Below are 26,361 nucleotides of genomic sequence, written 5' to 3' on the forward strand. Positions count from 1 at the left end.
GTCTGAATCCTGACCCCCACGACTCGGAGGTCCCTCACTAGGACCTACAATATCGACACCCACCACAGAGGGCCTAACCCACAGTGACGCAGATGGGGTTCACATGTGCTACTCACCGAGAACACCTGGTCTGTGGGGGGCCCTGGTGGTCGGAGGCGCAGGGGCAGAGGTTAACACCTACGCAAAGCCCTGGAGCGAGACTTCCCGCTCTGCTGGCTTCGCCCCTCGGGGATTTGGGTTCCTGCGGGGTCGGCCCCGCCCTCAACCCTGGATGGGCGTGACCGGGCGGCCCCGCCCCCGCTGGCCCCTGTGCGGCAGGCTGGCCGAACGCCGCGGAGCGCGCAGGGATGCGCGAGGAGGCTACGACCCTCAGCCGCAGGGCGAGGCCTGGGGGGCGCATGGGGGACGCCACGCCCGCCCCGGGGAACTGCACAGGTGAGGGCCGAGGCCGCAGACCTCGAGCGGGGCTCTGCGCCCATTTCTCAGACGGGGAAGCTGAGGCGCGGGGGGCACAGCCCTGCGCGGGGGCGGTGGGTGCGGCACTGCCGCGGTGAGGCGCACAGTCGGAGGACAAACCTCCCCGACGCTCTCCGTCCGCCCAGCAGGCGCCCCAGCGGAGCCGAAGCCCAGCGGCAAGCGGCCAGAAACCAGGCGGCGGCGTCCAGCTGCCCGCCAACCCAGGTGCGCGCCTTTTCCCAGTGGGGGCCGCCTCAGTGCGGGGGATGTCGGTGTGACGGACGTGGGGAAATCGAAACTGGCCTCACCTAGGGAGGTGTTCTGGATCCTCAGCTAGCTCCCCAGCCCCACTTCACAGGCGGGGAAACTGAACCTGGGAGAGGGGAGTGACTGCTCAAGGTCCCGCTGCAGCCGAGCCTGTGGTGAGGCTCCGGGGTCTCCGGAAGGAGGGGTGGGCTGGCTGTTATCTTCAATGTTTGATTTCGAGATTGTTTTGTAGGGGGTTCACCTTCCTGCCTTGCTCGGATAGGGGGATTGCAGCTGAAGCCCCGGATTCGAATGTCGGCCTTGCTCCATGAATGCGTCTAAAATCTAACCCTTTTAGAAACAAAGATAAAGCCGGACCTTGAGCCGCAGATGTTCCTGGAGACTCACTTTAGGGCACACTGTCTGCTCCCCTTTAAACCTCAGGGTCTTTGCACACCTGTGCCCCAGGCCAGGCGCTGAATTGCACAAGTGGAAGCTGGGCCTGAAAGAGCAGGCTGGCACAGGTCTCACACACACACACACACACACACACACACACACCCCCGGGATGCAGCCAGTCATGCTTAAAACAGTGACACCTGCCACCTTGGGGGGAATGCTGGCTTCCTCTCAGATGGGGAAACAGGCCCAGGGAAGTAAGTCACAAAGCAGAGGCATGTGGCTTGGTGGTGTGGAAGCTAAGACCTGATACTGCCCCTGGTGTGGTGGGGTCGGTTTATTTTCTTTGACTCCCTCGGGCAGCCTGATGCCCAATCCTGAATTTGGTGTTTTGCCCCGTGTGTGAAGAGGACAATGTGTGTGCAAGTTGTGCAGCACTGCCTGGGGAGGTGAGTGTCCACTGTGAGGTGGAGGGACTTGCCCAAGGTCAGCCAAGGACAGGGAAGGGGAGGCCCTGACTACATACAAAAGGCTGTTTGCAGAGGACTCTCCTGGGGGAAAGAGGGTCTCAGAATCCAGTTCCTGCCCTCTGGCCTGCCAAGCCTGGCCCCAGCCCTACTTCTGACCGGCTGCTCTTCAGCCTCCTCCCAGATGTGAGCCCTGTGGGTCCCAGCCTGTGAGTCCTTCCCAGGAACTTAGGGTTGGACCCCCCCACACACAATGACCTGCGGTGCGTCTCTGTATCTCTGTGCCTCAGTTTCTCCATGTGCTAAGTGGTGGGCCCTGTATACCTGCCCCAGGCTTGTGGACAGGCCAGGGGGAGCCAGGGAGGGCCCAGTGCACCCACCCTTGCATGGTTCTGCTCCAAGGTAATGCTGACTCATCCACTCCTCTGCCCCATGGCCCCAGTCTCTTGGGCTCTGAAATGTGCACCCACCTCTCCTTGTGGGGCAGTGAAGTGATGGGTGTGGGGGTCTTTAGAGACAGTTTGGCACTGTGTAAAACACAGCAATGGGGTGGGTGTTTTTCCTGCAGTCTGTAAAATGGGCACATTATTCTGCTTTTCCTAGAGGAGGTATGAGAGTCCAGTCAGACACAGAGTCCTAGGATTCTCCCCTCATCTCCCGTGCACGATGACCGGGGAGAGGCAGGTGGGGGAAGGCCGGCTCAGAGCAAGGCCTTAAATTTTTATGGCCTTGCTCTGAATGGCTGACTGGGAGGCCACCCTCCCACTGCCCTTAGGCCCCTGGCCTGTCCCTGGCCCTGTTCCCAGGGCAGCTCCAGCACTCCCTGATGGAGGAGATTGTCCAGGAACACGGCCCTGCCAGAGGAAGACCAGTGGCCAGAGGTGACCCTCCCCCATGCCCCTGAAACGGGGCAGCAGGAGGACTGCTGGGTGGGTGAGGACGTGCTCTGTGGACAGCCTCTTCGCTTCACTCCTGCCGCCCAGCCACTGGGCCAGCCCTGGGCCCATTTCATGGAGGAGACCAAAGCCCAGAGAGTGTAGGTGGGAATCTAAATGTGGCTTATGTGCCCCTAAGGCCCAGCTCTGGCCTCCCACCATGGTACAGGCAGAGCTGCTGGATGAACGAGGCTCCTTGGAGCCTCGATGTTCTCCCCTGAGAGATTTGGGGGGAATGGGGAAGTGCGCTCTTCCTGGTTTGGTTTGGAATTTACCTGGTTATGTTCTGGAGGAGAATATATATTCTGGGTGTGTGAGCTGACCTGCTGTCAGGGAAGTGCCTGGGAGACCCGGGTCTCCCAAGGGCCAGGCTTGCAGTAGCTCTGAACCCTGCACCTGCCTCAGGACACACGACCTGGGCATGGGCCTTCTGCATGTGGCTGTCCCCACTGCTGCGGTCTTGGGGGGTCCCACTCTCCATAGAGTACCTCTGTACACGTCACTCTTTAGTTTCTCTTTGAGAAATTCCTCCTGCGGTTTCCTCTTTCCACTTGGGGAAACTGAGACTCAGAACTGAGACTCAGAAGCGACTTTCTACTCCCACAGGGACCCAGGCCCATAGTGGGCTGGTCCAGTGGCCTGCTTCCCCCCATCTCCCCACTGTACCTATTGTCCACAGTCACAGCCAGCATAAAAGGTAACTTATTTACCTGGTCTCAGCGGGTGAGGTCAGGGTTTGGGGGCCATGTTGGCTCCAGAAAGGAGGATGGGAGGGATGGTCCTGTGGTCCAAGGTTCCAGATAAAAGATTAACAAGCAAGGATTGTTCTCACCCACACTTTCCAGGCAGGCTGGGGGAGGCATGGGCTGGGAGGACAGGCTGTCTAGGTCAGGCCATGCACCCCCTGTGTGTTAGAGGTGGGAGAGAGCATTGCCTGGGGCTGGGAAGTGAGCTGGGAGTGTTGGGCGAACACTGATGGGCAGGTCTGCCTCTCTACTGTCCAGTGAGCCTATAGGGTTTGCTTTTGTTTTGTATCTTGCTTGCATCAAATCCATTCCCTTTGTTTTTTCTGTTGTTTTTCCTCTCCTCTGAGATTTATTTGTACATAGTAAAAAAGATAGTATCATGCAGGGTGCAGAGAAAAAAAATGCACCAGAGGTTGAGGGGTGCAGGGGTCCAGCCAAAGGAAGGCTGGGGAAGTGTAGCATCCAGTGTCTGAGGCGGGCCGCAAGTGGACGGGGCCAGGCAACAGGGCTGGAAGGAAAGGATAGCTGGGGTGGTCCCCTTTGGGGACCAGTCCTAGGAAGGGTATACAGGGGTAACTGGGTGTCTGTGAGGGTTTTCAGCAGGGTATGGAGGGGGTAGGATTTGCCTCTTAGACACCAAGTGTGGGGAGGGACTGTTGGGGGCCCAGCTAGGGGGTGCAGGGGTCTCCAGGCTGTGGAGGGTGCAGTGAGGAGTGTGAGCAGAGGCTGAGTTTGCTGTGGTTAGGGGATGTGGTCTCTGGAGCCAGCTGGTGGTTTCATGGAATACCCTTAGAAGATGGGTAGACTGAAGCCCTTGTAGTCCCTTGATGCTGTGCCACCTTCCTGCCCCATCTGGGCTACGTGTCACAAGTCCTGTAGAAAGGTCTGGTGGGGGCCCTGCCAGTGTACACCTGGGGCCTTCAAAAGTCTGTGGGCCTCAGTTTCCTCATCTGGAAAATGGGCCCAGCCCAAAGTGTTTGCTGGCCTTCCAGGCCCAGAGAAGGGATGCAGGCCATCCTGTTGGAGTCTGGCGGGTGGCGGGTAGGGGTGGCAGGTGCAGGTATCCTGGGTGCTGTGGACTTGGGGTGGGGGGTAGGATGAGGTATTGAGCCTCCTCCTAGGCGGCGTTCCTGAGCTCCCAGGCACAGGCTTAAGGTCTCCACCAGGTGGTCCCACTGCTGTCACCCCGGGGGGCAGGTCACCCTATTTTGCAGGCTGGGAAGATGAGTCTGAGCAAGGCAAGGACCAGGTCCAGGAACTGAGGCTAGAGGTGGTGGAGCAGAGTCAGACTTGGTGGAGAGGGGCTGGGTGGGGTTTGGGTTCCTAGCAGACCAGGCCCACTTGGCTTCTCTGCCTTCTCTCTGAGCCTGGTTGGGCTCTTGGATTACTGGGGGTTGAGCTCCTTGCCTCCCAGGTAGGGGAAAGGTCACTGCAAGGAGGGGGCCATGGGCAAGGCTCATCCTCCCTCTACCCTTCCTTACCAGAGTTATTTCCTCTGACCTTTCATTTTCATTTTTAAAAGAAGAACCGTTCAAACAATACACTTATGCTAGGAGCAGGGGCTCCCTGCCTCTGATGGGCGTGAGACCCCTGTATTGGCTGGCTGGAAACGCAGAGTACGAGGCCTGGGGAGAGAGGCCATGACTGCATTTAAAGCCCTCCATTCCGAGTCCATGGCCTGTCCCCGGCCATGCAGAGTGCATAGTTAATGGGGCAGCGGCATTTTCGTTGGGCCTGTGCTTCAAATTTTCTTGTACCTTTCCCTTAAGTCTTCAGTTTGATGCACACCATGCAGGCATCTGCAGGTCAGTCTTGTTTCCTTTCTGTGGTGTCACCTCTCACCCTCCCACCTTGATGAGGCTCCAGGAGACAGGACAGGCTCTGGGCCTCTTGGGGTGAGGGGTTAGTTCTGTCTTTTAAGACGTGTGACCCCCTTGGGTGGTGAAATAGCCTGCAGTGCTGTGTCACGATGGGCACCCTTAACCATAGCGGAACCCAGCAGCAGCACAGGATGTGGCTGTTGACAGGCGAGCCCTTTCCCTACGACAGTGGTGGTTTCCTGGCTGGAGCCGGAGCTGCACATCATCTCAGTCAGCCCCTGTCCTGCCCTCTGCAGCATTTACAGGTGGGTCAGAGGACCAGACTGGTGACCCGGTTACCCAGCTGGTTAAGTGTGGTTTACACCCAGACATGTTTGGCTGCAGAACCAGCCTGCTGCCTCTGTTTCTGGAGCTTTTTCTCCTGTCTGTGACTCTCCATGCCAGGGCCATTAGGTAATGCAGGGTCTAGGCTGTGCTCTGGTTAGGGAGCTGGACAGCCACCCCTCATGGCTTGGCAGGCCAGCTGGGGCATATCAGGCAGTCAGCAGTGACGCTTGAGGCGTTCTCCCCACACTTAAAATTTTTTCAAACATACCACAGAGTTGAAAGAATTTATAACCACACACCCCCCAGCTCTAGCCTAGCCATAACTTTTCAGTAGGCCTGCTTCATCATATCTCTTGCCATCTCTTCGTCCCTCCCTCAAGGCATCTTACTTTTTTGATAAAGTCCTAGTTGCATCTTTAAAAGATGAATACAAGTTTATCCCTTCCTCCTTTCATTCGCCAGGCACTGGTGCAGGTGCTGGGCAGACAAGTGTCCACAAAGCTCTCACCCTTGCTGATCCCCCCACAGGGGCCTCCCTTCTCTGAGGGCCATATGGGGCCCGGGAGAAAGAAGATGCTTAGCCATGGAAGAATGGAGAAGTAGCAGCTCTAAATTGGGGACTGGGAAGTGTTGGTTGCCCGGTGACCCTGGGGAAGGGGCCACGTGGCTGGCCCGTGGCTGCCCTGCTGTGTCTACCCAGTTCCAAAACCCCAGTCCGCTTCCCTGGCTGGAAGAACAGCACATGTCCAAGTCCACGGATCCTGAAAAAGAAAAGAGGTTCTTCCTGGGGGAGTGTTGATCACAGCTTTCAACTGTTAGTTTGTTCATTCATTCATTCATGCATGCATTCATTCATTCCTGCTTTGGCACCTATGGAGACAAAGCGTGGTGATTAATTAAGGGCCTATACTCTGGAATCAAAGTTGGCATCCCTCTGTACTACTGAGTACTAGGGGACCCAAGACCAGTGAGGGTAATCAGGAAATGTCCGATTGGAGGCTCAGGGTGGGTGCGGTGTCCTCCTTGCCCTGTCTCCCTGGGGCTCCCAGTTCAGGCTCCCCACCCCTTCCTGCCTGCAAGCACCTGCCTGTCCTCTGCTACAGGGCAGGACAGCCTCTCAGGTCCTCCCTGCTGTGCCCTCTGCCCCAGGGGTTATGCACCCCTTTCCCCACACCCTCACCAACCTGGTGGCCTGGTCTTTGTGATCTTGACCAAGCTAAGAAGCCAAAAGTAATAACTTAGGTTTCAAATCTGCGTTGCTTTAATTGAAATAAATATTTCCCCTGAATTTTTTTTTTTTTTTTTTTACTGTCTGTCATTCTTTTAATGATGTTTCAGAACAAAGAAAATGTCACGCAGTTATGTGGGGTTTTTGTTTTAGTATAGGGCACAAGAAACATTAATGAACAGAAAATATTTTTACAGCCCCAAAATAGATCACTTAAAATATTTGCCAAGTTCATTCTTATGGGATTCATGTAGTTTTGTACTTAATATAACAGTTTACAGAGATGAAAAATTAAAATAGAGCTTTTTTATTAGAAAGACAATAGTACATAATTTAGCCCTTACTAAAGGTATTCAAGAAGAAAGTGGAGATATTTTTATTTCCAGGTTATTGTCACATACAAGTCTCTATTCTCTACTTCTCCATTCTCTTTGCATCACTCTAGTGCGCCTGTCTCCTGACAATGCTCTGTGCATTTTCCCTCCTCTGTGTCTATCTGTGCCATGGCTTCTGGTGTCATTTCTTCTGTCCCACTCTTCACTGGGACTTCGCCGTGGCCGTCTTCTTATTTCTCTTGGCTTGTAACCACCATGACTTCTGCTTCGGCTTCTCCTACTCCTCTCATCCCTGCTCTGGCTCCTGCTGCCTCTCTCATTTCTTCCAGATCCTCTCTCCTCTGGACTCTGGTTATGGCTTCTGGGCTTTCTGTCAGAATCAGAATGCCTCCATTTGCTCTTCTCCCCAGAACTCTCTTGTTTTAAAAACCTAGGCTTTTCCTTGTTACTGTGACTGCTAGAACGTTCTTCATCAAGTTTTCTCTTCTTAGACTTGTCCGTCTCTCCAGAACCACTGTTGTAATTCCCTGAATGCTTGTTTTTCTTTCTTTTCTTCTTCTGTTTTTTTTTCTTTTTTTGGTGTTACGCGGGCCTCTCACTGTTGTGGCCTCTCCCGTTGCAGAGCACAGGCTCCGGACGCGCAGTCTCAGCGGCCATGGCTCACGGGCCCAGCCGCTCCGCGGCGTGTGGGATCTTCCCAGATTGAGGAATGAACCCGTGTTCCCTGCATCAGCAGGCGGGACTGTCAACCACTGTGCCAGGAGGGAAGCCCTCTGTATTTTTTTTTTTTCCTTTGTTGTCACTCTCACTGCTGCTTTCTGAAGTGCCACCAGAGGAGGAAGAGGAAGAGGAGGAGGATTTGTTTTTATGTTTTTTGTGTTTACTTCTGCTCTTCTGAAGCTTTTTCTCTTTTCTGCCTTTTCTCTTTTTCTTTTCTTTTCTTCTCAAGTCGATCCAATTTCCTGAGAAGTTTCTGTTTTTGTTTGGTTGTGAGTGACTTTAAAAATTCGACTTCTGGATCTTCTTCACCCTCACTTGCAACATATTCCTGTGATGGATCATTTGCGGTCAAGTTTCTCCCCAGTACGTTTCGTTTCAGTGCAAACCCACTGTTTCTCATCTCCGCTTAACTCCGAGGGGTGCATCGATGGTCCTGAGCCATCAGTGGGAACTGAACTTGCATTAATTCCAGAAGGACCAAACAAAGGACATTCTCGATCTGTATTGACATGACCCCATTTGTGACATTTAATGCACCTCACATTTCGAACCTGAATACCAAAGGGCTGATCTCTGATGTTCATGTCATCTTTGGCATATTTTTCTCGTGGGGCCCCTTTTTGCCATTCAAATTTGTATTCGGTCTCTCCTGTTTCTTCTTTCTCTTTGTTTTCTTTTTTAGCCCCTGGTGGAGCCTCATACATGAAATTAAGGCCATTCTTCACACATTCATCTTCCATAAGCAATCTATTATCATATGATTCTTGTCCTTTAAGATATTGTTGCATTAATTCTTCTTGTTTCTTCTTATCATATGATGTTTTCTGTTCTGCCATCCATACTTTTTTGATGTTGGATTTGGAGGCAGGATGAAAGTCCTTCTTGCACATGAAATTGGCGAAGGATTTTCCCATTTTGGAGCCTGAGCTGGGGAAGGCAGCCGCTAGATCTCTCCCCTGAATTTTTTAACAGCTTTATTGAGGTATAATTCATGTGCCATACAATTCACACCTTTAAATTGTACATTTAAAGTGTACAATTTGATGTATAGTCACAATTTTTAGTATATTCACAGATATGTGCAACCATCACCACACTCAATTTTAGGACATTTTCATCACCCCAAAAGGAAGCCCTGCATCCCTTAGACCCTTCGAGGTCACCTCCCAACTCCCCCTCTCCCTGATCTGCTTTCTGTCTCTGGATTTGCCTATTGTAGACATTTCATATGAGTGGAATCATACAATATGTGGTTTTCTGGTAGCTGGCTTCATTCACTGAGCATAGTGTTTTGAAGGTTCATCCATGTAGCATGTCAGTTCTTCACTCCTTTTTATTTCCAGAAATATTCCATTGTATGGGTGGACCATATCTTATTTATCCATTTATCAGTTGATGGACATTTAGGTGGGTTCTACTTTTTGGCTATTATGAATATTGTTGCTGTGAACATTTGTGTACAAATTTTCATGTAGATGTGTTTTCCTTTCCCTTGGGTATATTGCTAGGAGGGGCATTGCTGCATCATTTGGAAATACTCTGCGAAACTGTTGGAGAAACTGCAAAGCGGCTGCCCCATTTACATTCCCAGCTGCAGTGTGTGAGGGCTCCAGTTTCTCCACATTCTTGGTACACCAGTTATCATCTGTTTTGGTTTTTTTTTTAATGTGTCTTTTTCATGGCGGATGTGAAAAAGTACCTCCCTGTGCATTTAATTTGCATTTCCCTGAAGCTAATGATGTTGAGCATCTTTTCATGTGCTTATTGGTGGCCATTGGTATATCTTTAGAGAAATGTCTGTTCATATCTTTTGCCCATTTATAAATTGGGTTGTCTTTTTATAATTCAGTATAATAATTTATACATTCTAAGTACAGTCCCTTATCCGATAGATGATTTGTAGATATTTTCTCCCACTCTGTAGGTTGTCTTTTCACTTTCTTGATAGTATCCTTTGAAGCACAAATTTTTTCATTTTAATGGAGTCCAGTTTATCTGTTTCTTTTGTTTTTTGTCTTTTGGTATCATTGAGAAACCATTGCCTAATCCAAGGTCAGGAAGATTTACTTCTATGTTTTCTTCTAAGGGTTTTTTTTAATAGTTTTATCTGTTATATTGAGGTCTTTGACTCATTTTAAGTTAATTTTGGTATATGATGTAAGGAGAGCTCCAACTTTCTTCTCTTGCATGTAAGTATTGTTTTCCTGGCACCAATTGTTGAAAAACTATTCTCTTCCCATTCAGTTGTCTTGGCACCCTTGTTGAAAATCAGTTGATTGTAAATATGAGTTTATTTCTGGAGTCTAAAGCCTTGCATTGGACTATATGTCTCTCTTTATGCCAGTGCCGCTGTCGTCATCACTGTAGCTTTGTGGTAGAATTTGAAATAAGGAAGTACGAGTCCTCCAACTTTGTTCTTCTTTCTCAAGATTGCTGTTTGGGCTATTCTAGGTCTTTTTGCATTTCCTTATGAACTGTAGGATCAGCTTATAAATTTCTTCAAAGGTAGCAGCTAGGATCTGTTAGGGGTCATGTTGAATCTGTAGATGAGCAGAGGAGCGTTGCCATCTTAAACCATGTTAAGTCTTCTGACCCATGAGTACGTGATGTATTTCCATTTATTTAGGTCTTCTTTAATTTCTCTCAACAATGCTTTGTAGTTTTCAGAGTTTAAGTTTTGCACTTCTTTTGTTAAATTTATTCCTAAGTAATTTATTCTTTTTGATGCTCTTGTAAATGGAATTGTCTTATTAATTGCATTTTTAGTTTGCTCATTGCCACTGTACTGAAATAACAATGGATTTTTGTGTGTTGATCTTGTATCCTGCCAACTCGCTGCACTCATTTATTAGTTCCTGTAGATTTTTAGCAGATTCCTAGGGATTTTCTCGATACAGGATCATGTCATTTAATAGAGAAGTTTTGCTGCTTCCTTTCTGATGCGGATGCTGTTTAATTTTCTTAATTAATTGCTCTGCCCCCTGGTTTGGGGCTATTTCCATATTTTTCTTTTCTAACTTAACCATTTTTTGTGTTGTGATTTTTGTCATGTCTTACGTAAGTGCTGTTTATGTAGGAAAGATGCTCTGTTACATGTATGTTGCAAATACCCACACTCCCTTGTTCTGCTGTTAATTAGGAATCTTAAGCTCTGCGTCAGTCCTGTCTGCGGGTGCCCTCTCTATCTCTGGGTGTTGAGCAGGTCAGCCACCACTCCAGGCTTGGTTGCTCATGTTAAAATGACGATAATAACAATTTCTTCCCTGCTGTCCTCTGCAGATGATTGAGTGCTGCGTGAGGTCAGGAACTGGGGTCCTTCTTAACCAGATGTTTCTATCGGACCTGCGTTGCCGTTGTTAGTGTGACACTAATGATGGACATCTGCAGACAGGGAAGCCTGAATCCTCCCAGATGTGCAGTTTACATGGCAGCCGTGGCCCAGCACACTTCCACCCCACCACCCTCAGCGTGTCATCCAGCCTTGCTCTGCGTCAGTTTCCCCATCTGTGAGATGGAGGTGGATGGTCTTCCTCATATGGCTGAAATACAGTGAAGTATCCATGAGGTGCCCAGCGTTGTCTGTGCTGTTCGAATGTCAGCCCCCCATCTCTGCTAGGTACACAAACCACAAGGACCACCCAGGCTCACACCCCTCCCCCCAGCATTTCAGCCTGGTGAGGCACCCCCCAGGTTCTTGGTAGGGCAGAGCTGGGGGGGCTTGGCCAATCTCAGCCAAACGCTGTCCCTCAGTGTCACCGCCCACAGCGAGGGTCCAGGAGCCTTAGCCTCCAAGGGCAGAATGCAAGACTGAGGCTGAAGCCTGGCTCTGCCACTGCCCTGTTAACACCCTCACCCTAAGTGGGGTAGGGCCAATGGGGCCATGCAAGGGGTGGCTCGACCTCATTGAGCCTCAGTTTCCCCTCTGGGCAGGGCTGGCTGTGCACAGACATGTGAAGCACTATCACGGGGTGTGTGAGTGCATGTGTGTGGCCCTCCTGAGTGACAGCTGCTGCCCTTGGGCAGTTCCGGGTGTCCTCTGTCCCCACAGCCTATGTGAAATGGGGTACCATGCATTCCACAGTGCATCCCCCTCATGGGTGCTTCCAGGTGGATGTGGATTTTGGAGGACTCTCCAGCCCACTACAGATATTCTGGGTATATATTTTGAAAACAGAGCCCACACAGTTTGCTGGTGAATTGGTTGTGGATTGAGAAAAAGAGTCCAGGTAGGTTCCAAGTTTGGGGGCTGGAACAAGTAAAGGATGGAGGGCATAGTGGCTAACATCAAAGTTAGAATGGGGCAGGCCAAGTGATGAGCAGGTTGGCCAGTGCAGGAGCTTGGCTGGATGTGGCAGGCCGAGTGGGCTTTTGGACATCGGTGCCTGGTGCCCAGGGGACAGTCCTAGCTGGAGGTATCCCGTGGAGGACAGGGGAAGGGTTGTCTTGGGTTGGTGTGGAATAATGGGGTCCTTAGCCTGGGCAGTGCCAGCCTCTGTCCGAATCCCCACCACTGCTCCCACCTAGGCCTCGGATGTGTGGAGGGAGTTGGACACAGACGCTGCCTCTGGTCAGTCTCCCTTTTGTCTGAGACTCACTGCTTTATACACTAGTAGTATACAGTGCTAAAAATCAGAAAGTTCCAGAAAAGCAGGAGGAAGAGCCTCTTGCACTCAGGCACCAGGAGGTGTGCTCCAGAACATCGGTAGCAGCTTCATTCCGTATTCTTGAACACCGGAAACAACTCACACACCCATCAGCAGGAACAGGGAAGCAAACAAGGGCATCCATACAACGGGACTCAGCTCCACCATAAATATGGACAGCTGCCAACACACGCAGCACGGCACCTCTCCCGTCATTGTGCTAAGCAAGGGAAGCCAGACACAAGGGACACGTGATGTATCTGTCACACGCGTGTGTTGAGACGGTAGGCCCAGAGCCTCCTTGTGTGGTTCCACATCTCTACCCTACAACATAGGAGCTGTGTGACTTCAGGAAGTGATTAAACCACCCTGTACCTCAGTTTGCTTTCCTGTCAAGTGGGGAGGTATTTTGTGGATTGATGAGTTAATGCACGTACAGCGTTTGGAACAGCGTCCAGCACAGTAAATTCTACGTGCCAGCTGTTGGCATTGTTACAATTTTATTAAAATGCTTGTGATTCCCACGTTATCCAGAGTGCCTCTGTGTCCTTATATAAGGACATCATTGTAACACTTTAGGATAGCATTGCTGGCATTCATGTCAGATGTACTTTGATTAACTGTACTGATCCCCACAGCTGGAGATGTGGGTGTAGACAAACATCCTGGTATAGAAATCCTGGCAGCAGATGCATAACTACTTCTTTGGCTAAATTCTCAGATGTATACACAGCATAAAGCTCTTAATACACTTTACCAGACTCTGTCCAGAAAGGTTTGGATCTGTGCCCCCACCAGCAAGTCTGAGGGGAGTGGCTCCCAGGCCCTTGCTAACTTCACACATGTTTTTTTTTTTTTCTCCTTTTTGCCAAGTGGAGGAGTGAAAGATTAGCTCTCATTTGAATTAGTGTTTCTTCAGTTACTATGAGGGCAAGCATTTTTTCATGTCTGTTGGCTACTTGTATCTCGTGATTTACTTGTTCACACACCAGTCCATTCTGCTTTACTTGGATGTTCAGCTTTTATTGACGTGTAAGATCTCTTTATAAATTAAGGGTGTTGAACCTTTGCCCTATGTTTTCCAAATACCTCTTCCTAATTTTTTCATCTGAGTTTGTTTGTTTTTCAGTTATTAGAGAGTAACAAAAGTTTTTGTGTTTTACTTTTAATGAAACCACATCTGTTGATCTCTCTCCTTTTTTTCCCCCTTGATTCTGCCTTTTGAGCTGCACTTGGGTAATAATTGTCCTTTTGCTTTTATTGTCTTTAGATGTGTGTTTCTTTTATCAACACCATGGTCTTCAGAGCATCTAGATTTCACTTAATGTAGGGGTTAGTTCCACTTCTGTTCCCAAGCCACTAGTCACACGGACGCCACTTCCAATTGTCTGGGTGGCTGTGTGACCTTCTCCAGAGCATCGTGTGGTCATTGGGTCAATGATGCCTGTCCCAGGTGAGGGCTCCTGCCAAGCCCCTGCCCTCCAGGGTGAGGTCCTCACTCTGTCTCTCCTCTCTTCTCTCCTAGGCATGTGTGTGCAAGTGCAGCCACCCCTGCAGGGCACCTTCCAAGTACTTCGTGGGAACGGTACTTCTGTGGGGACTGTCATCGTGTTCCACTGCCCCTCGGGCCACCAGATGGTGGGGTCTGGCCTCCTCACCTGTGTCTGGAAGGGGAGCATTGCTGAGTGGTCTTCAGAGACCCCCATGTGCAAGAGTGAGGCCCATTCCCTGTGAGCCGCACCCAGCTCAGCAGCGACCCCTGGTGGGGGGTTGCTGATTTTGTCACATGGATGGTGTGGGTGTCCACAGAGAAAGTTCCATGGGCGTCTGTGTAGGGTCCTGTTCCCAGTGCTGGTGGTCCCTTGGGGCTCCATGTCAGCAGTGTAGACTCAAATCCTAGCAGCTGCTCCAAATTCTAGCTCTGCCACTGACTCGGCCTGTCATCTCCAAGAGGTTACTTGTGCTGTCTGAGCTAGTACTTCATCTGTTAAGCAGAAAACTACGTTCTTTCAAACACACATGCAGCAAACATTAATAGGATGTTTCGTGCGCCAAGAATTCTAGAACTGGGGAATAGGATTGCTTGGCCATGGGGCCCCAGTCTGGGGGAGGAGATGGTTTTCTAGTTGTATTTGTTATACAGGATGTTAAAGGATAATACCCAGCACAGCATTTTCCAAAGTGAGGATACATATATTGTGTTAATGTGTATTGTGCATTGAAAAGGGCTCTATAGTCAATATAATTTGGAAAAGCCCGGGTTAATAGACTGCAGGACTTCTCAGAGCCTTTAAAATACTCATGTGGTGGTTGAATCTCTGAGAAGGAGAGTGTCTGTTAGGATTAGACTCCAAGAGATAGAAAACCCAAGATAATGGGGGCTATGAGAGCTTTCTCTTGCCCATGGCCCTCAGGATGGGCAGTCCTAGCCTTGTATGGTACCCCACGGTGGGGACCCAAGTCCTTCCCATGTTATGGCTCTGTTAGGCATGATCTCAACTGCATGATCCAGGCAGTTGTTACAGGATGAGTTGCAGGGCAAGGAAGGCTCTTAGAAGTTGTCCCACACTCCTCCACCCTGTTCACCACTGGCCAGAGTATGGTCATGTGACCACATGTAGCTGCAAGGGAAGCTGTGAGATGTAGTCTTCAGTCTGGACGGCCAGTGTCCAGCTAGGGCTGGGGGACTAGGGACTGGGGAGCGTGATCAGTGTCCACTACAGGGGAGAGTATGCAGTGTTGTTCAAATTAGCATCCTGGGCCTTGATTCCCAAGAACATCATTTAGAACCTGATAGAAGTAGTTCTTGGTACATAGCTAGTTCTTGGTCACACAGCTGATAATGTGCCAAAGGCCCTTTGACCCCAAACACTGGCATTTTTCTTGCTTTTGCACCTTCCTGGAAAGTGACCCGAGAAAGCACCTAGGCCCCCGTAGGTTTTTACCCACTTGAGGCATTGTGAAAATAGACTGTGTGTTGTCTGCTGTCCTCTGGTCTCAGGGGCCCAGTCTGCAGTGGGTGGGAGCCAAGGGGACTATCATCACTGAACTCGCTGTCAGAGCTTCCCCCAGTGTGCCGGCAAAAACTCCTACACACCCTCCAAAACCCTGCTCAAACACCCCCTTCCTGGGGGGCAATCTTGCCTGATAGCCCCACTCCCTACAACAATTTGCACAGACCTTCACCTCAGCTGCCAGCGCCTCCCTGCCTCCCCCATGGAACAGGGCTCCCTGAGGGCAGGCTGGGCCCAAGAGCTGGACTTGTCTCACTCGCAGCTGTGCCTCCCTATGAAACCTTCGGCTTCAAGGTGGCCGTGATCTCCTCCATCGTCAGCTGTGCCGTCATCATGCTCATGTCCATGGCCTTCCTCACCTGCTGCCTCATGAAGTGTGTGAAGAGGAGTGAGCAGCGGCGATCCAACAGGTACAGTGACCTGGCACTGCCGCAGGGCACCTGCAAGTCACTCCGAGACTCCTGGGCGTGTCAGGGAGCGGGGCTGCTGGGATCTTGGCATCTTGCTGTTCACAGAGCATTGAGGCCGTGGAGGGCACATGGCTCACTCGCTTGGTCTTCCATAAGACAGGTGACAGGTACACAGGGGATTGTCTCATTCTGCAGACTGTGCACACACGCAGTATATGCTCTGCTCTGTGTGGACATGAAGGGCTGACTACACGACGGTTAACTAGGGCCTGCAGGTGGAGTCTGGCCCACCTCTACTTTCCTTCACGGAAACCTATCCTTTTATTCTTTTTGCTATTTTTAAAATTGTGGTAAAATATTTACAATATAAAAGTTACCATTTTAACCATCTTTAAGTGCACAATTCAGGATCATTAGTTACACTCACAGTGTTGTGCCACCATCAGCTTGATTCATCTCAAGAACTTTCCACTGCCTGTCTTTGTAGGTATAGTTTTCCTGACATTTACTCATCATCCATGACTGCTCTCTCCCTACAGCAGCAGAGCTGAGTAATTGCTCAGGAACTGTATGGCCCTAAAGTACTATCGGCCTTGCAGAGGCTTGCAGGTGGTGTCCTGGACACACGTGCACCTGAATGTCCTTCCCCCATCTCTCTCCAGGGCGGCCCAGCTGTGGTTCCAGCTGAGAGACGAGGACTTAGAGACAGTACAGGCCGCCTGCCTCGGCCTCAAGGGCCTCAACAACAAACGCAGCATCAGTGGCGAGTCCAGGATCCAGCCCATCCAGGCTCACGACAACCACAGCTTCACCACGTGGGCATGGGCAGAGCAACGGGGCGGTGGGGCAGTGGTGAGGGCAGGGAGGCCCCAGCATGCTGCGAGCTCAGGCTCACCAGGGCCTCAACTCCCATCCCTAAGACAGGGGCTGATGGTCCTTCTAGTACCCGTGTCTGACCCTGCACCCTAGTGCCTAAAGTTGCCCTCCACCCTGTTTCTTTATCTTGTCACCCCTTGTCTAGAGAAGGAAGCTTCTGGACACGAGTATTACCCTTCAGCAGGACCCACGGTGCCCTGTCAGCTTGGTCTCTCCTCCCATCTCCCTCCCTGCTCCTCTGTCTCTCAGTTTCTATCTCTTCTTGTCTCTCTTTAAAAACACACACACACACTTTTTATGAACCAATACAAGGACATTTCTTACATACTTCCTTTTGACTCAAGGAGTCTAATCTTGGCTGAACACGGACTGCAGATAGAACATCTCCCAGGGTTGTTGCTAGCTTTGAGTGAGCACCCTCTGACCCCAGGATCCCAGGGCTGCCTGGTTTCTGGGCTCCTTAAATGGGGCAGGATATTTGTCTTGGGCGGCATTGCCTTTTGCAGACTCTAGGCCAGTGGTCACCTACAGACACCGTGTTCTGGACTGTCTTGACATTCCCTCATGACTGCACTCGGGCAGCGTTTCTCACGTGGGTGCCCCATGGGCGGTGCTGGTATGAATCACAGGTATGGGTCAGGCTGTCGCCCTGCAGGCACGAGGACTGGGCGCTCTTGACTGAGATGAGTCCGTTGTCAGGAGATGAAGAAGGGACCCTGCTAAGGGTCACTCTGCTGCCCCCATGACGTCTGACCTGTGGCCTTAGCATCCAGGGATGTTCCAGCCAGAATTGGTTTGGGCCCTGAGGTTTACAGAATAATGATTTTAATTCTGTTGCGATTCTGTTATTCCCTGTATGAGGAATGAAAATGAGTTCTGTTTTTTCCTTCCTTTCCTTCTCATTTTGTTTTGTTGTTTTTGTATCACTCTGAGCTCATAGGTAATCTTTTCTCAAACTTTATTATGGGGAAATTTCACGAATACACGAAGCAGAGAGAATAGTGTAACGGGTTTCTTGTCCCCGTCTGCTAACCTCAGGGGTCACCGTTCCCCTGCGTCATCTGGACCTATGCTTCCTATGGGCTCCAGTCCTTTCTTGGTTGGAGCTCTGTTGTGCTGCGTCCTGATCATGCCCTTTATTCTCCAAGTGCCTCCTCTCTGCACAGATGTTCTGGCCCATTTAGTGCTTTCTCTGCCCCGCCCTGGCGTCGCAGAGGCAGTCTGCTCATTTCCTCAGCCTGTCCCCACAGGAACCTCCCAGGGAACCAAGTGCTTGCCCCTGGCCTGACGCCTCACTGTGTGACAACTGCTCATGCCTCGTTTTCCTCCCTTGTACAGTGAGGATTATGGCAGGGCTCACTTCCTGGCCCTGTTGAGGTGATACAAGTCAATGGCCTTGACTGGGCCCAGAGTACAGATTCAGTGAGTGCCAGCCATTGTTGTTAATTCTGCTCTTGATCCTGGTGTGCACGTGAGGAAACTGAGGCGCTGGAGGTGGTGGCCTTGTGCAGGCGTGGCGAGGGTCTGTCTGGTCCCATGTCCACACTCAATGTACCGGGCCTAGCTGACTCCTGGAGTGGCGAGGCCTGTGGGAAGGAATTGGTTTCCTACCTCCTTCCCTTGAGCTTTTGACACACATTAGGCCTAGGTCATGATGGCCATGGCAGAAATGCCGCCTTGCGCCCTTTCCACCTGCCTTGACTTGTCATTGTGTTGCCATGGTGGTCTGAGGCCCCTGGAGCTATGCTCCAGATACTTCACCTGCTGTGCTCAGGTTTGGGTAAATGCTTGTGCTTAGAGCTGTTTTTCTTTTTTGAGATGACATTTTGGGGCAATCCTAGGAACAGACTGTTTAGGCCAAGTAGTCCGAATATTTTTATTACCAAATTCTTTCTCCAGGAACCTGGCGCTAGTTGAGCCATTTTTACACCTATACTGTCACTGAGTGTTAATGATTTGTTTTCCATCGCTTACTTAGCAGGGGTGAGTTACATAGGTGGTTTTCATCAGCATTTCTTTAACATTGAGAAAGAGTGTTTTCTCCATACCTTTGCTTAGCAGTTGCATTGCTGGTTTTAGTCACTTTCACTTTGCTCTGCTGAATCTCCTGCTGATGTCTTTTCTCATAAATAGTGGAAGCTCTGTGTACATTATGGAAGAGACCCTTACCTGTCAGTTGGCTGCAAGCACTTTCCTTTTTGTTTCAGTTGCGTTGGGGTTGTCTTGCTAGTGCACATCCTTTTCATATAGTCACGTTTCCTTGGCAGGTTTGGAATTTTCTGCATTGCCCGCTGCCCTGTGGCACCCTCTCCCCATTATACACCTGTGACACACTGTCTTGTGTCTCAATTGGGAAACCCCAATGGAATAGGGGAAGGAATTGCTGCCTCTCAGGATGTGCCATCCTAGGCAAGGCCCAGATACCCCAGGTCTCCCACTGATTGGTGGTGAAATCGTCTTTAGTAAGGTGAGGTTTGCCCCTTGACCTTACTTTTATTTCATAAACACTTCCCAGCACTCACATTATGCCAGGCACTGTTCTTAGCTTTTCCAAATATTACCTGTTCTAACCATGGGAGTGGGCACTATTTTTATCCCATTTTAAGAAACTTGTCTAGAATCACGTAACTACTAAGCATGAAGCTAGGTTTGAACTCAGGCTCTGTGGCTCCAAAGTCCATGGACTTGCTCACTAAGCTGACTTTCCTCTCCACTAATTAATTGATTCATTCACATATTCATTGAACCAACAGATAATTTAAGTCCTACTACTGCCTAGAGCTTTTCTGAGAACTAGGTGTGGGTGGCAACATAGATCTGGGAAGGCTTCCTGGAAGAAGTGATGCCTGAGGTGAACAGATTAGGAGAGCCTATACTGGGGGGGAAGGAGAGAGACAGCATCTTAAGGGGAGGAAGCAGCCAGGCAGCCTCAGGAAGTAAAGTCCAGTGTAAACGGGAGATGGGAGCAGGGCCAGGTGGACAATGGTGGGGCCAGGGTTTTCTCAGCCTGGAGAATGGGTGGGTTTGTGGCTTGGGGGCTAGGGGAGGCCACTAGGGAACTGAAGATATGGAAGGTGGGAGATCTGGTCCCAGACTCAGAGGAGAGCCTGGCAAGTGCGAGGGTGTCCTCCAGAATGTTCCTGGGGGCCCAGTGTCCCTTCTCTGCCTAGGGCATCCTGGTGCATATAGTTTACACACACTCTGAATAAGCTCCCTTCCTCTACAAAGCCCCAGGAAGCCCCTTCCCACCCTTGGAAGGTGGGTGTGATGCTCCTTGAGTCATCCCCCTTGTATGAGTGAGGGGCCTGAGGCCCAGGGAGGGGCACCGATGGAGGGGCCTCCTTGGGTGCAAGGCAAGAGGAAACGGGGGCCCTCATCTAGGGGCAGCAATCTATCCCAGGCCTGCTGAAGATCAGGGCCAGGGTACCCTGCATGGTGGCAGAGTTGGGGTTAAATGGGGCCCCCGCTCTGCCCCCAGGCTCACACCTCCTCTTCCTGCAGAGACCTTGGCGAGGGGACCAGAGAGCTGGCCAGCATGGCCCGAGGCATTGACAAGGACCCCTGGACCCCCAGTGGTCCCACCAGCTCACCACGTGCCCAGGTGATGGTGCATACAGCGAACCCAGGGCAGATGCTGCCTGCCTCCAGGCCAACCGTGGGAATGCTCAGACAGCCTGCAGCCTATGTCCCGGGGTGACTAAGGTGGAGGCCAGAGCCCACAGTGGGAGGGCCAGGCTGACCCCACCAGCCGGCCACTGCATCTCAACATGTGTCCAGCTCAAGACTGGTCAGTGAAATCAGCTTCCGGGTTTAGGGATTCCCTCAGGGCACTGAGCTGGGGACCCTATTTGGGGGGTGTCTGTCCCAGGGGAGCCCAGCTGTAGTGGTTTTTATAGATAGGCTTCCTTGAAACCACTGCTGAGGTTCGCAGAACCAGCTGCAGCCTCCCTCTAGTCAGGTTCCTTTGAAGAGACCGGGGGACATTTTAAGCACGTCTAGTTTTGCATAGCAGAGTGGGAAGGTGGCAGCAGGTTTCTCAACAATTACAGCTGGCTGCTTTGTATCTATAAGCAGGGACCCAGCTGGGGTGCTGCATCTATTATCTGTAAAGTTGTGGTAAGGGGTATGAAATAAACAATACTTTGAAAAACAGCAAGGGTAAAAATCACTGTCTCAATTTTCAGTCCCTGCATAATGAAAACCTCAAGTGTAGTAGCATAAAACTATAGTTCCTTCTTATTACAGCTCGGGGTTCCAGGTTTGCCAGGCTCTACTGGGCAGTGCTCACTGGGGCTTCTCCCATGTGGTTGTGGGCAGCTGGTGGCACGCACTGGGTCATATCCAAGGCTGGCTGGGTTGCTGCCAGATGTCAGCCGAGACCTCATGGGGTGGTGGCCGCCTCAAGTGGCCTGGACCTCCTCACATCATGGCATTCCACAGTGAGAGTCCCGAGTGCAAATCTTACCTGTCAGGGCCTCAGAAGTCACCCTGGGTCACTACTGCTGCATTCCATTGAACGAGGGGAGGCAGCTGGACTCCACTTCTCTCCTGGGCCAGTTGAAATCTGACTTCCAGCCTTCTGAGATTTGGGGTGTGATCTCTGGCCATTGAGAAACCTCACTGATGTTTGCCCTCTGAACTTTCCTGCTTCCTGGAGGCCCTGCAGCCACGTTGGGGCCATGAGGGGTGGAGCCTGACAAAGAAGAGCTGGTGGTCCTCGGGAGCCTGTGCTACCCTGAAGCCACGTTTGTCATGGTTTCCATCACTAACAAATACATCTTGATACAGGCCACACAGGACAGTCCATCTGTCCTCTGATTCACTTGGGAAGCCCCCAGCAGGGGGCGCTTGGGTGGTTTCACATTTTCAGCTGCCACACTGGTACCAACATCCTTTCTGTTCTGGGATACTTTTCCATCAGGTGGGTTCCAGAGTGGAACTGTGAGGCCAGAGGGAGTGTGTGGTGCTCCGGTCGGTGGTGGGGAGGTCACGTGTGCGGACACTGGGTGGGTAAGCTCAGACCCAGCCCTCAACCAGACAATGCAGCATTCACGCTGTGGGGGTCCCTGGTAGACTCAGGCCCTCTCCAGCTTTTCTGGGAGTGGCAAGCAGTGGCCCTCAACTATATGCCTCCAAGGGGCCTGTGGGCTCAACTTTATGGGGCCAGGCAGGGGTGGAAGGTTCACCCCGATCCTGCAGGGTGTGATCTTGATGCGTGTGGATGCTGTCAGAAACCGCTAGGCTCCTTACGGGGCTTCAGCAACACTGGGCAAGATTCTGAGTTCCTGTCATAAGTGCTAACTCCACCAGGCCCTCTCCATGCCCTTATCAGAATGAGGTGATGGGAGGCTTGCCATGAGGGTTTGGGGGTGCCTTCAACAGGAGGTGTGTGTTTTGTCCCAGGTACCTAACCTTGGGCTACTGGAGCAGAGGACAGGAGGATTGGGGTGAAGTGGTGCAAAGGGGATGGCCCCATCCTGCTCCAACTCCCAATAGCTGAGAGTTACAGGGATAGGTGTCCAGATGGCCACAAGGTGCTACAGGGGCAGGAAGGAAGGGACATGGTGCCCAGCTGGAAAGGGTGCAGGCTGGACATCAAAGCCATTGCTCAGGAGAGCTGTGGGGCATGAGGCCTCTGTGGTGCAGCATGCTGGGCCCTGACCCCATCTATACCATGGCCAGGAGTCTCAGCTGGACTGGGAGACATGCCTGCCAAGGAGCAGGAAGAGAGCTACGTTCTCTCACAGGCATTTCAGAGCAGAGGGACTTCACTCAGCACCAGAGGAGAAGGGGGAGGGGGAGCCAGCCCCAAATCTCCCCTAAAACCAATTCTAGCTTGTACTAGGAAGAGAGAGGAGTGAACACCTTTTCTTGCTGTTTCTCAAAATGCCAAGCTTACCCCCACCGATGGGCCTTAGCACCTGCTGTGCCCCCTCCCTTGCAGGCCACATGACTCACTCCCACACTTGCCTTCTTAGCTCAAGAAACATTAACCACTGTTGTTATATCATTCAGGATAGGCAAGACTGTGCTGCCGAAACAAACAACTTCTGTTTCAGTCAGCTCAGGCAGCTGTAACAAATAGCACAGGCTGGGCAATGTAAACAATAGAGATTTATATCACAGTTCTGGAGGCTGGAAGTCCTAGATCAAAGTGCTGGCTGATTTGTTTTCTGGTGAGGGCTGTCTTACTGGCTTGCAGATGGCCACCTTCTTGCTATGTCCTCACATGGTCTTGGAGCATGTACAGAGAGAGGGAGAGGGAAAGAGTGCTCTCTGGTGTCTCTTCTTAGGAGGACACTAATCCTATGGGATCAGAACCCCACCCTTAGGACCTCATTTTACTCTAACTACCTCCTTAAATGCCCATCTCCGAATATAGCCAACACTGGAAGTTAGGGCTTCCAGTCCATAGCAACCCCCTAAGTCTCAGGGGCTCAGACAACATCATTTATTCCTTGTTCACATTGTGTGTCCAGTTCAATCAGCAGGGGCTCTGCTCAGTGGAGTCGTAGTGCCTCACCGGTGGAGCAGCCCCTTTCCAACTTGCACCTCCACAGTCTCCAGGAAGGGGAAGGGATGCTGGAGCCTCTTCGACCAGCAATGCAATCCTCTGGCCTGGAGGGGACACACCTCACTTCTGTGCAAGACACATCAACAAGACTGACCTCAGGGGCCAGGAGAGTGACTCTCCTGAGTGTGCAGAAGGAGAGGGAACAGGCAGGTGAGAACAACACCAGGACTACCATATCATCCCGCATCAGCTCTTTCACATACAGTGCTGGCGAGTCCCATGGTTTTCAAATGCTATGACAGCTAATTTATCAGAGAAATACCAATCAGACCTAAATATTGGAACAGTGCCATTCTTGCCCCCAGAAGTAGCTGTGCGGAATCAGCCTAAGATGTCACAAGGGAGACTTCATTACCCAGCAGTTGGGGCACAGCATTTGGGAAAAAATTGTACCTCATGTGTCATTTCCTCAACAATGTGGTTACCTATGTGTCCCATTTATCCACTGCTGGATAGTGAGTCATCCCAACACTCAGTGGCTTTAAACTGTGGCCACCATGTTGTCATCTCTCCTGGTTCTGTGGGTTCTTGCGGACATGCCTCCCCCACAGCTGCAGTTAGCAGAGTCCAGGGCTGGAATCTTCTAGAGGCGACCACTCACACAGCTAATAGTTGAAACTAGTTGTTTGGGACCTCAGCTGGGGCTCTAGGTGGAAACACCACATGTAGCCTGAGTATTCTTCAAGCGTGGTGGCTGGGATTGAAGGGTAGATATCCCAGAAACAGGAAGTAGGGGCTGTTGGTTTCCTATGGCCTGGGCCCAGACTATTGCCATGCAGTCCAGGATTTAGATATGCTCACACTTCTTGAAGTCAGTGTGCCAGAGAAGAACTCTCCATTCTACCTCTCTCCCTCGCCTTCCCCTGGCCCAAAACCCCAGCCCCACTTTCTCTCAGATCCCATAACCAATCCTGCAGCAGTTCTTTTGGTTCAGCCTCCAAATTCAACCGCAACACACCCCATCTCCAACCTCCACAACCACCACTCTGGTTCTAGCCTCCTCCTCTCACCTGAACCATTCCAGTAGTCTCCTCCTGGTTGCCCCTTGGTCTCCCTTCCTCCATTCAAGCCCCATCCTCCTGGCCCCAGAGTCAGTTCCCATACAGCTACCAGAGGGTTACTTTTATTTTTTTTAATTGTGGTAAAAAATACATAACATAAAATTTCCTATCTTAGCCTTTTTTTTTTTTTTTTTTTTTTTGAGGTACGCGGGCCTCTTACTGCTGTGGCCTCTCCCGTTGCGGAGCACAGGCTCCGGACGCGCAGGCTCAGCGGCCATGGCTCCCGGGCCCAGCCTGCTCCACGGCATGTGGGAACTTCCCAGACCAGGGCACGAACCCGTGTCCCCTGCATCGGCAAGCGGACTCTCAACCACTGCGCCACCAGGGAAGCCCCTATCTTAGCCATTTTTAAGTGTAAAGTTCAGTGGCATTAAGCACATTCACGTTGTTGTGCTACTATCACCACCATCCACACCCAGAACTTTTTCATCTTCCCAAACAGAAACTCTGTTCCCATTAAACACTAACTCCTCCACCCCTCCCTCAACCCTTGGCACCCGCCTTTGACTACTCTAGGTACCCCATATAAGTGGAATCACATATTATTTGTCCTTTTGTGACTAGCTTATTTTGAGGTAGGAGGTAGACAGCCCCTGGGCTGAGCAGCTGGGGTTTGTCAAGTGGAGTAAACTGGAGCTTTGTTTTCCTTGACACTCCAAGGACAAAGTTAATGGCAGGAGCTGGGCTCTGCTGAGTAAAGAGATAAGATAACCACAAGTATCACTCCTGAGGGCAAGGAAACCTCCCCAACTGCACGTGCACAGGAAGGCTCCTTGGGGGTTAAAAAGGGAGGGGGCGTTATCCAATAATAGGTGTTGTCAAACCTTCCTTTAGCCTTTGCGCTGGAATCCATCTTGGCAAAAAGATGTGCATGCATATCAGGAAGGTCCCCAAGGTCAGATGTGGTAAAAGAAGCGAGATAATTGGCCAGAGGAGAACAAAGACCCAGAAGAACTGCCCCCATATAAATGATTTAACCACCTCTTTACTTTGCTCCTCCTCATTAGGGGGGATGCCCACCCCCTTTTTCTCCAGGTGTGTATTTCTGCTTTGCTTCTGTCTAAATAAACTGCTTCTGTGTCAGCAGACACATCACTGCTGTCTCTCTGAGAACAATTTCATTCAGTCTTTTGTGTTCTGAGTGAAACCAAGAAGTACCCTGTGGGGCTCCTGGGCACAGAAGCCTTTTTGTCCCCCATTTCTTGTAGGCAAGACCCCAGCCTCCATTACCTTTCCTGAGTTCCAAAGGGCAGATTCAAACAGTTGCTAATCAAAGAAGGAGCAGCCAAGAAACCAACTGAGGCAAGATTAGACCAGAGAAACCCAACAAGATTAAGGAGTTCTAGGGCTTCCCTGGTGGCGCAGTGGTTGAGGGTCCGCCTGCCGATGCAGGGGACACGGGTTCGTGCCCCGGTCTGGGAAGATCCCACATGCAGCGGAGCGGCTGGGCCCGTGAGCCATGGCCGCTGAGCCTGCGCATCCGGAACCTGTGCTCCGCAACGGGAGAGGCCACAACAGTGAGAGGCCCACGTACCGCAAAAAAAAAAAAAAAAAAAAGATTAAGGAGATCTACCACCTGAGATGAGATTAAAGGAGTGCAAGCCCTGCACACACCCTAATCTTGTCCAGCAACCCCACCCTTTAACTATTACTATAAAACCCTTCATCAAATCCTCCCGGGTTGGGACACATAGCTTTTTGAGGCAGGAGCCCCTTTGTCCCTCTTTGCCTGGCAAAGCAATAAAGCTATTCTTTTCTACTTCACCCAAAACTCTGTCTCCGAGATTCGATTCAGCACTGGTGCAGAGAGGCCAAGCTTTCGGCATCATGAGCACCCAATTTCCAGTGTGGTAGGGTGTTTCCCCACACATCCAACAAGCAATTCTCCAGACACTGAAACAAGAGGGAAGGGGGCAGGGCACAACCTTTGAAAGAATGACATAGCTCGAGGACATGACAAACTGAATAGAACCAAATGGGTCCAAGATGATGGTTAAGTCGACTTCCACTAGACCTTGAGCCTCAGTATATGCTCACTGTAACACATCAGCAAGCTAAATGACACATCCACAGGTGCCATGACAGTTCCAAGATCGACCATAAG

The 26,361-nt window shown here is 51.0% G+C and overlaps 2 protein-coding genes and 1 pseudogene across 5 annotated transcripts; 1 reads left to right on the top strand and 2 right to left on the bottom strand.

The window, feature by feature from the left end:
• The first annotated feature begins 285 nt into the window (after positions 1-285).
• On the top strand, positions 286-21,108 carry SUSD3 (sushi domain containing 3). Of its 3 annotated transcripts, none has more exons than XM_079925941.1 (5): positions 286-435; positions 13,848-13,907; positions 15,599-15,746; positions 16,409-16,561; positions 20,124-21,108. In XM_079925941.1, exons 1-5 carry the CDS (start codon positions 348-350, stop codon positions 20,317-20,319), a joined length of 645 nt encoding a protein of 214 aa, XP_079782067.1. In that variant the 5' UTR covers positions 286-347; the 3' UTR covers positions 20,320-21,108. The 3 variants fall into 3 exon arrangements, with proteins under 3 accessions (XP_079782067.1, XP_079782065.1, XP_079782066.1); XM_079925939.1 differs by having other exon boundaries at positions 13,848-14,036; positions 20,124-21,020; XM_079925940.1 differs by lacking the exon at positions 286-435 and adding an exon at positions 453-681 and having other exon boundaries at positions 13,848-14,036; positions 20,124-21,027.
• Positions 6,978-7,538, bottom strand: LOC307189549 (corepressor interacting with RBPJ 1-like; annotated as a pseudogene). Its single transcript has one exon. The product of its transcript is annotated as a corepressor interacting with RBPJ 1-like (transcript).
• LOC307189288 (corepressor interacting with RBPJ 1-like) lies at positions 7,391-8,624 on the bottom strand. The gene is given in 3 exon segments (XM_079927264.1): positions 7,391-7,892; positions 7,894-8,086; positions 8,088-8,624. Coding segments are annotated over 3 exon segments (903 nt in total). The 5' UTR covers positions 8,594-8,624; the 3' UTR covers positions 7,391-7,688.
• Positions 21,109-26,361: the final 5,253 nt, after the last annotated feature.

Source organism: Stenella coeruleoalba (genome assembly GCF_951394435.1).
Source record: "Stenella coeruleoalba genome assembly, chromosome: 7".
Lineage (NCBI taxonomy): Eukaryota > Metazoa > Chordata > Mammalia > Artiodactyla > Delphinidae > Stenella > Stenella coeruleoalba.